This window comes from Cajanus cajan, chromosome 2, assembly GCF_000230855.2.
Source record: "Cajanus cajan strain Asha chromosome 2, NIPB_CcT2T_4, whole genome shotgun sequence".
Lineage (NCBI taxonomy): Eukaryota > Viridiplantae > Streptophyta > Magnoliopsida > Fabales > Fabaceae > Cajanus > Cajanus cajan.
In genome coordinates, this window is record NC_138518.1 from 67,287,095 (window position 1) to 67,299,107 (window position 12,013).

The window sequence follows — 12,013 nt, forward strand, 5'->3', positions numbered from 1 at the left end:
ATATCTTTGCTTTAAAATAGGTGATCAAAATTATGAATTAATAAAAATAGAAAATCTAAAATTCAAATTTAACTTATAATAAAACCAAACAAGCCTATTTTTTCAAATTCAATTTAAAAAAAAATACTATTTGATAATTAAGTTAAAATAAAGACAATTTTAAAATACCGAAAAATTTATCCCAAAGAGGGAGCAAAGGTGCCGTGCACGTTTTCCACGTGTCCACTATTTCGCGGTTTAATCCAAAAGAGGGGGAAAAAAAAACCTAACTCTCTTCATTCTCCAAGACGAGGACCGAATTTCCTTCTCTCCCGGCATTTTCCCGAGAAAATCAGGAGCAGCAGCAGAAGAAGAAGAGGGGTCGATGATGAATTCGATCCCTCATGGAACCACACCAACCTCAATTTCAGATTCTCTCATTGGAGACGACCTTAACTGATCCCGAACATGTGAAGCTTATTCAGTGGGAGGACTTCCAGCACGATCTCGCTAGGTTGACCAGTCTCTCTTCCGCACTCCACCACGCCAACCACAAGAAGCGAAACCTTCACCACAAGCTCCAGTCTCTCATCCAGGTAGCATTTCCGGTTTTAGGTTTTAGGTTTAGGCGTTTGTGAATAATGCCGAAACTGCGTTTCTTGAAATTTGGAAATTGCGTTTGTGCTGTTGAGTACTGGAAATGAAAAATTAAATGAGAATGCGGTTAGAATTTAGTGGCTAGAGCGACACCGCGTGTGGTCTCGTGGAGACTGTGAACTCGAGTGGGGGATGACATCGCGTTGTGGATTTGATTGGGAGGATTATTGGCGGAAGGAAATTGATCGGGGGAGAGAGACGAATTCGTGGTGGTGAATGTGATTGGATTTGTCGTGAAAATGAATTAGAAGCGAACTGTTTATATGTTTGTTTATTATGTAAGTTACTTACTCTTGGCCTGTTTGCAAATTAGGGTTCACCTTATAAGCGGATCCATCGGTTTACGACTAGGCTATTTATTATATATTTTTGTTTGGGATTGTGCTTTTTAAGTTGGTTGCTGAGAGGCTTTGAATTCATTCCGTGTCTAGTGGAGTTGAGGTTTATTATGGTTGTTGTTGGACTGCATGATCTCGTATTTCTCTATTTGTTTTTGGTAATAAAAAGCGAATGTTTGGAAATCCGTTGGTGGGGTGTTGAGCATAAGTTCGGGGAATGAACTCCTTTGTATCTTTTGGTTGAACATACTTTTGGAAGGTTTGGAACATGCATGTGTTTGTTTCGCTTATTTTGGAAAACAAATAATTTCTTTTTTGCCAGCTTCCATAAACAACTGGGATTATTTTCGAAAACTATTTATTTCTTACTTATTATCCATGGCTCATTTTCCATTTAGGGTTCTCCAGTTCTCCTTATAAGTAGATCTGTTGATTCACAACTAAGCCATTTTATTTTTATTTTTTTTTGGTTTGGAATGTGGTATTTAAGTTGGTTGCACAGAGGTTTCAGTCTAGAGGGGTTGAGGTTTATTATGGTTGGGCTGGTTGATTTCTCATCTCTCTTTTTGTTTTTGTTGATAGAAAGTTAAGGGGGGAGGGTTATGAACATGTTTGCCTATGTTATTTTGGGAAGAAAAAAAATCTGTTTTTTGCGAGCTTCCTTAAAGAACTTTTGATATCAAAGTGATTATTTTATCAGGAAAAATTGAAACCAAACATGTTTTGTAATTTCAAGGCCAAGGTGATCTTTGGGTTTTGGGCTGTCAGCTGTTGTGTTTGACTTTGCTGCCTAGAGGCTTTAAATTCCATCACTATGTAGTGAGATATGGGGGGATTGAGTTTGTTGCATTTATCTTAACATAGAAGCAAACTGTTTCTTTTTTTTTATTACTTGTGGCCCATTTTCATTTAGGATTCTCCTTCTCCTTATAAGCAGATCTTTAGGTTCACAACTAGGCTATTTTTTTTTTTAATTTTAATTGTGGTATTTAAGTTGGTTACCCACAGGCTTCTAATTCAATAACTGTCTAGTGGGGTTGAGGTTTATTATGGTTGGAGTAGATGATCTCTCATCTCTCTTTTTGTTTTTGATAATAAAAGCTTGGGGGGGGGGGGGGGTATGTATGTGTTTGTCTCAGCTTATTTTGGAAAAATAATCAGTGTTTTGCCAGCTTCCATAAAGAACTTTTGAATTTTGATAATGAAGAAATTATTTTATCAGGAAAAATTAGAATCAAATGTATTTGTAATTCCAAGCAGGGTTATCAATTGCAGATTGTGGAAAATGGTGGAAAGCCAACAATCTGCTATCATCATTTTCCCGGGCAAATAGCGGAAGTTGAATAGCAGTTAAAATATATAATACATCAATTATAAGTTGTATGCAAATAAAAATAAAATGCATAAAAGTTGACATAAATTTAACTCAAAAGTTCAATTAGCTGAAGATGTGGCAGAGATGACAAGGGAATGTAGGATACATACTGCAAACATGACACCATAATGGCTGCAATGGTCGAAGGAGTTGTGATTGTGGAACCAAGGAATTCCTCAATGCAATAGCATTATAGCACCACCATAGCGGCTATTTAACAACACTGATTCCGAGGCCAAGGCATATTGAACTTGAGCCTTACAATAGTCTGTGGTGATTTTGGGTTTTGGGCTGTGTTTGACTTTGTTGCCTAGAGGCTTTAAAAGTCTATCACTATCTAATTAATGAGATATGGGGGATTGAGTTTGTTGCATTTATCATAACTTAAAAGCAAACTATTTTCTTCTTTATTACTTGTGGTCTATCTTCCATTTAAGCAGGTCTGTCAGTTCACAACTAGGCTATTCTATTATTTTTTTGGCTTTCGATTGTGGTATTTAAATTGGTTTCAGACTGGTAGGCGTCTAATTCAATCACTGTCTAATGGGGTTGAGGTTTATTATGGTCAATTTGGTTAAATAGCCGCCACAGAAGTGCTGTAATGCTATTGCATTGCGGAATTCCTTGAATCTGCGATCATGATGGAATTATATGTTTGGATCAGCTTATTTTTGAAAAAATAATGTCTTTTGCCAGCTTCTGTAAAGAACTTTTGATAACAAAGCAATTATTTTATCTGGAAAAATTGGAGCCCAATGTTTGTAATTCCAAGGCCAAGGCATGCTAAAGGCCTTAATGATGGTTTATAGTGATTTTTGCAGGCACATGTGTTGTGGGGAAGGGGAACAAGGTTGGCATTGAGCCTAAGCCTTACATTACATTATATTCATTGCTGAGAGGCTTTAATTTCCATCACTATCTAGTGGGACATGGGGGAATTGAGCTCATTGCATTTATGTCATAAATTAGAACTAATATATTTATTTTCTTATTTATTAGTTATTACTGGACTACTTGTGGTCCATTTTCCATGTAGGGTTTAAGGTGATCCTTTGGTTCACAACTAGGCTATTTTATTATTCTATAGGTTTTGGATTGTCGTGTAACTAGTGTTTAAGTTGGTAGCTGAGCTTCAAATTCAATCAATGTTTAGTGGGGTTGAGGAATACTATGGTTGGACTGGATGATCTTTCATCTCTCTTCTGTTTTTTGGTAATAGAAAATTAAGCTGACATGTCTTTGATTATTTATGAATACGTCTTATCTCAGACTTTGCACTTTCTTTTTTCCTACTGTGAATATTTATTCTTTATTATTTAATCTTCCTCTTTTTATCAGAATAAGGAGAAAGAACTACATAACTTCGATTATAAAGAGGCATATTTACATTTTTTAGGAGCAGATTTAAGAGTAATAATTTTCTGATGATCAAATTTCTGGTTTTACACTGAACATTTTGTGTTTAAACTTTTAACTTTTATCAGAGTTGGTCTGAGTAGGTGTACAATCATTGGTGTGTAATGACTTCTGACTTTATTCTGTTGCATATCTTGGATCTTAACTGATAAATGTGCCCAATATGATTAGATACATGATATATGAACAAAGGGTAATGCACTTGATTCCCAAATTCCAACTCAGAATAGCCTGTTAAGCATAGCAGTCAGCTGCGCTATAGTGCTTCTATAGAGTGTCATGTCTGTTGGCTGCTCAATAGAAGCCTGTCATGTCACAGCTTGCTGTCGTGCCTGGAGTGGCATGAATTGCAGCTGCTATTGCTTCTGATATTCATAAATGAAGCCCTTTTTTAGCCCCTCGATTGATGTTCTTTGGTGCTGTTTAAGGGGGTCAATCTTGGTATTTCAGCCCTCCCTCCTTTTATTTGATCAGAACACAAACAATATTTCCCACTCTCAACTGCATTTCTGGCGACCCATGGCACTCTGATGGAGTTTCAGGTCAACCCATACGAAACTCTGCACACCATTCTATGGTCTCTACTCTCTTCATACCATTTGGGGCCTGTTCTGTTCACATCAAAGGTGGTCTCTTCTCTCTTTGATGCAGACCATCTGTCCACAATCTGTAAATGTCTGGTACACTGTTCTGTGGCTCTACTTTGTTCGCATCCTTTGGGGTCTGTTCTGCTCAAGTCAAAGAGGGGTCTATATATGTGTGTGTCTGTTATGTTTTCTCTTTCTTTCACTGCTGTGTTCAGATAGTTAACCTTATGCTGTCCTTTCTTGTTGTAATTTTCAAAGAGGGGTCTATATTTATATGTGTGCTTTGCTTAAAATTATGTTTTAATTATGGGTATTTGTTTAGTATATATATAATTTGATTTATACCTATAAATTTTGTAGTAGTAGTCATCCCACTATCTGTTATATTGCTACAGTTAATTTGGGGTTGGTCACTTTACTGTTATCAGGACTGATAACTATGGTGCTAAGATTTTATTTGAGCACAACAGTTCAGTCTTGTCAATTTGTTGAGTGGTTTAGTTTGTGTTTTATACTACGGGAAGCTTTTTCATGCTAATTATTGGTTTCAGTTGACAACAGCAATGTTAAAATTTCCAATATATAGTTGTATGATGATTTTTATTTTTTACTTGTACCTAATTGACGAGGATGCATATTAATGGGCAATAATTTTGTGAACAGGTCAATGCTGAATCATTGGGTCGGTTAAATGAACTTGAGGAGATGCGTCAAAAATTGGAATCAAAGAAAATGATGATGGAGAATATGTCTATTCGTTCTAGACTGGCAAAGGAGGATGCTAGTAAGCAGGAGGAGCAGCTTAGTGTTGCTGTGCAATCACTCTTGGTGGCAGGGGGTGCTCTTTCTGTAACCAGCAGAAATCTCCAGGTGAGTTTATGCTATAATGTTGAAATAATTAGAAGCAAAAAGTTCAGTAGTCTCTATCATTTTTCTTTTAATAAGCAATGTTGAAGAGACTTCTCAAAAAAAGAAAAATAGCTATGCTATGAATATTGGCAAACAATTGGGAGGGTACACATGGATTGAAATTTACCTTTTGTGTACCATTGTGGTTGACATTTTGAGTGAGATGTATGAAAGAGTATAGAAGGGTCTCCTATTCTATAAAGCATTGATACTTCTTTTTATTCATGTCTCTGTATCAGATATGAATCCAATTTTGATACACTCGAATGCTTAACTGATTGGTATCTATGAAGAAGTATCCAAGCCTTTAAAAGGAGTTATGAAAACCTAATGTAGCCCAAATGAGACATAGAAGCATGTATAAGATAGAAATGAATTAGCATTGTCTCTATGGATGATGCTCAAGAATGAAATGAAATTGATACTATTCTTATTTGTAGGCAATAGGCATTGATTTATGAAAACAACAAACTACAATGACAACAATAACCTTATCCCATCAAGTAAGGTTAACTATATAGATCGCATGACGTCTTTGGATTCGGTTGAAAACAATTTTGAGGGATATTATCCGGCATGAGCTCCCTTTTAATAATTTCCTCCAATGTTGTCGGCCTTCCTCTACTTCATTTCATTGAGTTAAAACCATTCAAGTTACTTTCTTCATTAGCATCTCCAATGGCCTTCTTTGCACTTGCTTAAACCACGTTAACCAATTTCTGTCATTTTTCCTCTATAGGTGCTACACCAATATCTTGTAGACAATTATTTTGTATCCTATTCATTCTTGTGTGGTTACACATCCATATTAACATACTCATTTCTGCTACTTCCGCTTTTTTCTCTTTTTTGTCACTTTTAAAGTCCAACATACACTACTATAAAGTGCAACGTTCTCCATTTTAACTACCCAATTTATATCTTATGTGACATTTCCATTAATTTTCCCATAAATTTTTCATATTGATCTTTAATCCTTTAACTAAAAATCTTGTGGTTGATATTTTCTCAAATTTTTACCTATGTCATTTTCCTTTTGTTACTAAAAAAGCAATGCATGTACTTTGTTTTATAGAATGTGGATTATGGATCTAACTCAATCTTATAAAATCGGCTTGTAAGGTGAGGATTGTCCCCCACTTATATACTCTTTAATTGCCTTATCTCTAGTTAATGTGGAACTTGAATTTTTTCCAATACATCTCCCTCACATCCAATACTATTGGGCTTGATATGTGGATAAATGGTGAGTGACCCTTTTCAATGATTTAGGATAGGTAGGACTTCAGTTTTTTCCAATGCACCCTCTCACGCTAAGAATTATTGGGCTTGGTGCATGTATCAATGATGAGTGATCCTTTTAGAGTGGATGTAGATAGCTCTGATACGATTTTAGAATGGGGTTTATGGACCTAACACAACCTTACAAATCAGTTCGTAAGGTGAGGGTTATATCTCACTTATATATTCTTTAATTGCTTTATTTATAGTTGATGTGAGACTTGAATTTTTTTCAATATACCCCCTCATGTTCAATATATTGGGCTTGATATGTGGATAAATGGTGAGTGACCCTTTTTAATGATCTAGGATAGGCAAGACTTGGATTTTTCCAATATTGTTTTACTCATTAAACGAAAACCATTGATTCCATTGCCTGTCTCTAAAGCTTGAGTTAATTTGTTCCCTTGATTCCTCAATCAAAACTATAACAAAAAGTATGCATTTAGGAACAATCTTTTGCATGTCCTTGGTTAACACATCCAAGAACAAAGACTTCCGTCTTTGTGTGATGGGTCTTTGTATTAAACCATTAATTTATCTTTTATCATAAGAAAACTAAATATTTGTTTCATATATGGGTAGCTTGGATATAACTATTATGTTCTTTGGTTGTATTTTATCTTGTAAGTTGTAACCCATAGTATATTATCATATTTTTGATAATTTATAAGAAGCCTTAAAGCATGCTACACAGTCTCAACTATCAAGAGAAGCATAGTATTCACTAATTTTAATTTTGGTCCTGGGTTTTTTTTTTTTTTTTAAATTGTGAAAGGCAAAGCTGCTTTTTTACAGTTTCTCTGTATTTGTTAGGACTTATGGGTGATATATCTTCTTGTCTACTATACATGTTATTTTAGGGTTGGGATGGTATGTTTAGAGACTTTTAATTTTAAACTTAATCCCATCCCTTGATTTGATTAATATTAGTTTCTTGGGCTTTGAGTTATAGAGGGAATGGATTGTTGTCTTGATTTAAAAAATGGTTCATTTTATTGATGAAGTATGTGTTAAAATTGACATTCATTCTATTGTTCTTTTTTGCTTTTGAGTTTTGACTGAGTTTATATTCAGTTGAATAGAGTATACCTTTCTCAGTTTTTCTTGTGTCTATCCTTCTGAAATGAACTCCTTGTTTTCTTTCAAATGTTCTCATTTCTTTGAAAGCCTTCTTTCCGTTATTTGTCCATGTAAGAAATAGCATTGACGTGTTTATTTAGCTGAATCTAAATAAGTTATCATTTTATTCATGATGCTTTTATTATAGGATTCAAGTAGATTACTGTCAGAAGAAAATGGTTATGTTCGTCTTAGAAAATTGCAAAAGATGCTGAGGAAGAGGCAACAATATATGACATCTCAAATTTCAATGCTCCATCCTGTAAAGATCTTGGTTGGACCAGCACAAGAACAAGAGCTTGAAGCATATCCTTTAGGTTGCCTGGCAGGTAATGGTTAGCTCAATAGTAGTCTCTCTCTTTTTTTATTTTTTTATTTTTTATTTTGATAATGTGCCCCTAAGGTAAAAAACGGCCGAGGTCATGCAAAATAAGAAACTTGCAATTTGAATAAATGATGAAACTTGAGGTATTGGATGGTTCAATTCCTATCCCTTGATTTCTTACTTGCGCCTTGGGATATAGTTTTTCCTTATGTTGGGCTGTTGCGTTGAAAGGGTGTCTTTCATTCTGTAACTTTATCTGCCTGATGTGTGTGCCTCGTGTCTTGTTCTTTTATTTGATGCTTCTGCGTTAGTTTTGCATAATGTCAATAGCCTTAAATTATAACTTTATAGTTTTGTTTAGTACAGTAGATTTTGGGAGGAAGGAAATTGAGAGGAAAGAAATTGGATGAAAAAGTCAGTTTTATATTTTTTGGTGGAGAGAAAACAGAGAGAGGAAATAAGCCTAGTGAGGGATTAATACCAAACTCCCCAGTTGCCTCCACAGTGCAATTCTCGCTCCTTGTCATTTTGATGCAGGTCAACTGTGACAGCTATTACAACAACTCCACTACCACCATCCATGGTGGCACTCCACCCAATGCTCCCTTGCCAAAGCCACCAGCTGCGGCAATTACTTCTCTTATCCCAAGATTAGCTATAATTGAACACTAGGATGGAAAATATACTGTTTCCTGTCATGCATTTTCATTTTTCTTCTTTAAAATTTCATATTCGATTTGTATTCTTTAAATTGAAAGATGACTGACCAAATAACAAACCTTTTGAACATCCATCCAGCTAATTAATAATATTGTTTTTTGGGTATACTTTTCTTCATACTGCAAAAGACTTTCATGGGATGTTTTACAATGTGACATGGATGCAACAGAGGACCATAGCTATTCATTGAATATTAAGTTTAAGTCTAGTTTCTCTCAAGCTAATTTAAATTATCACAAATTTTTGGATAATATTTACTGCATCTCCATGTGATACTTTCTCTGAATTTTTTATTGTTAAAAGTTTCCTTTATTTCATTACTCAGGGACTTCTGCTGATCTTAAACCAGTTAATCAAGGATCCTTAACAATTCATGGTCTGCACTTGAATGTGCTATCTTTCAGGAAGATGAGCTTTTTCACTGATAAAAAGGAAATTCAGAGGTCTGCTACAGCTCTGGGGTATGTTGCACATGTGAGTATTAGCACCTACCTGGCCCTTTTTATGCCTCAGAACTGATTGTGTTATTCTATCTTGTGCCTTTTGTGATCCATTTCCAAAATGTGTTGTACAGTTCCTAAATTGTCACATACATATTTGGTTTAAATTACTTTTTCATTCTTACAAATATACCAAACTGTTCCTTTTTTGTTCTTTCGTTACAAAAATGCTTGCATATCATGTGTTTCACGTGACAATATCGCATTATAAAAATACTTATGTGGCAATGCTAAATGGAACTAAGTGATTTTTGTAACAGAGACTAACAGGAAGGACCAAAAGTAAAAAGGTTTCAACATTAAAAAAATCTAAAAATACTGAAACTAAAAGCAAAAACTAATATGTTCACAAGGACAAAAAATATATTTAAGCCTACATATTTTGACATCTTGTATATGGCAAACTTAATTGTCATTTCTTTTTCTTATCATAATCAAACTTCTGTATTTTCAGCTGCAGCATTTCTTATGCCAGCTCATATGGATGTCCGTTGACCTATAATAATTATTGAAATATACCTTATTAGACCAATTTTCTTGCAGGCTGTTTCACTTATAGCGTCATACTTGCAAGTTCCTTTGCGATATCCTTTACGGTTGGGTGCCTCTCATTCATATATTATTGACAATGCACCTTCAACAGAACTAACATCTTCCGAAGCTTCATCAAATGCAAACACAAATAATGTCAAGCACGTGGAATTCCCTCTTTATTTAGAAGGTCAAGACACAACAAGAGCAGCTTATGCTGTATTCTTGCTGAATAAGGTATATATTTCAATTTATATTTGCTTTTTAGCTACTCTCAATCTTTGAAATGCTCTGTTTGAACTAACGCAAAACATAACAGGGCAGGGATAGTTTTATCTTGTTTACTTTTCCTTCAGAATTTCTGAGGACACAAATAAGTGCATCTTATAGCAGACACTCTCTGCCCCCTTATCATTTCTAATTTATTTGTTTGGGTTGTGGACTTTATACATTTTCATATTTCGCAAGATTGTTGGATCTGTGTTTTGCATCTTTAGCAGTTTGTTTCCCATCTGTTTCACTGAAGTAGCTTTCTATTTTGGCCTAGCTTGTGTTTTTCTCTTTGTAATGAACAAATACTGATTTGGCAGATTTCCGTTTGACTATGAGAATAAAGCTTACGGTATGTTAGCTAACTGGAAGTTTGGAGGGTTCCTCCACCAGAATTAGCTTCTCTTCAGTGTTCTATTTTCCCTACCCTTTGTTCGAATTGAACTTACAAAGTGGGCTACTCATTATAGAGAAAGAAACAAATCTCAGTTGTTGATGAGAAAATCAATAGTCAATATTACGTACACTTGCATAACCAATCACGGATGTGTTGGGATATTAACTGTTAATATTAAGAACTTATTGGTTTTTTCCAAAGACTTCCTCCTACTAAAAAACAAATTTATGATTGTCTGCAGTTGAATTTTCACCGTCAAGAAATCATCATAAAAATGCTTTGCAAACACCGAATAATGAAATAAAATGTATCGTACAACATTCTAGACCATTTAATTTTAACTGCAGGTGTTCCTGCTCCCAAAAATGAGTATCAAGATTTACATTTATATTGACACTGACAAGCTGTTGGTTTTGCATTGCTGTTGTCAGGAAGGGTGGCTTAGGCTTTTGCTTAATGTATTTGCAATCTCCCATACTTCGTTATTGCTTATTTTTCTCTTATTAATATTTCCTGAAAGTGTGGTTGTCTGAACGAGATTTAATAGCTATACTACTGTGTAGACATATTCGTGATTAACCTTGACTTACTGCTCCTTTCCCTCGTGCTTTTTTGATTGAAGGATTTAGAACAGCTTTTGAATTTCATTGATGCCAAGAGTTTGGGACCACGCCATGTATTGGCTAATTTGAGGGAGCTTTCAAGGACTATCCAGTCTCCAGCTTTTACAGACAACTTTTGATCTATTATTTTTGTCTCTACTGTAACTTACTTGTAAATTGATTTTATTTTTTTTTTAATTCTTGCCATGGTGCAAATTTTTTGGTGCACCTTCCGATATAGAGTTGTAGCATTGTTATCAAAAAGGATTCAAACTTCGATAATGGATTTGGTATTCTTTAAAAAAAAAAGTAAAAAATATACACTGCTGTCGAAATTATTGTTCTTTCACTTCTTTTGGAAGAACATAAATATCAGATACATTCCTGAAGGGATATCATGTATAAGACAAACTTTGGAGAAATGCATACTTTTTGCGAGATTTCTTTTTTAATCTGGGAGGATCTTTATCGTTTGTTTGAAAGATGAACAGGGATTGGACGAGAAATCAATGATGAAACCCCTCTTCGAGTAAGAAAATGAGATGCGAGAACTGCTTCAAATTTTGATGATTTTAGTACGTGATGTCGTTAGTTTGTTTTTTTATTCTTTTTAGAGTTTCTGTATTGATTCATTGAATGTGCTGCACATAGAAATTGAGTTCCTGGAATCAGCGCCTTTGTTACAGCGGCAAGAGCAGTCAACCTACTTCCTTTTCTTTCAACAACCACAGCCACCACAAGGAGGAGGACGACTGCCACGGATCCGATTTGCAGAAAAAGCCAAGGCACTTTATGAATTTTTCTGTCATTGAATTTTTAACTAATATATCTAACAGTTATAAAACATGTTCTCCACATAAACTATCTAATACTAAACTTTAAATTTAGAAAAATTGGTGCCTCGTGAGTGAGGCACTCAGTGGATGTATTCATGGTAGGAGCCTTACTTTCTCTCGACCATAAATTTTTTAACTCAATGGTAAATCACAAGAACTTTTCTTTGA

The 12,013-nt window shown here is 34.9% G+C and overlaps 1 protein-coding gene across 1 annotated transcript; it reads left to right on the plus strand.

The window, feature by feature from the left end:
• Window positions 1-252: 252 nt before the first annotated feature.
• Window positions 253-11,461, plus strand: LOC109799699 (UV radiation resistance-associated protein). Its single transcript, XM_020360309.3, has 6 exons — window positions 253-575; window positions 5,016-5,222; window positions 7,813-7,993; window positions 9,035-9,183; window positions 9,753-9,977; window positions 11,030-11,461. The coding sequence occupies exons 1-6, from the start codon at window positions 384-386 to the stop codon at window positions 11,147-11,149; spliced, it is 1,074 nt and encodes a 357-aa protein (XP_020215898.1). The 5' UTR covers window positions 253-383; the 3' UTR covers window positions 11,150-11,461.
• Window positions 11,462-12,013: the final 552 nt, after the last annotated feature.

Excerpts from the sequence above, each read along its gene's own strand:
- LOC109799699 (XM_020360309.3), top strand. The coding sequence starts at position 384 with ATGGAACCACACCAACCTCAATTTCAGATTCTCTCATTGGAGACGACC. Across the intron at positions 5,223-7,812 it reads TAACCAGCAGAAATCTCCAG|GATTCAAGTAGATTACTGTC; the intron begins GTGAGTTTATGC and ends CTTTTATTATAG. Across the intron at positions 9,184-9,752 it reads CTCTGGGGTATGTTGCACAT|GCTGTTTCACTTATAGCGTC; the intron begins GTGAGTATTAGC and ends ATTTTCTTGCAG.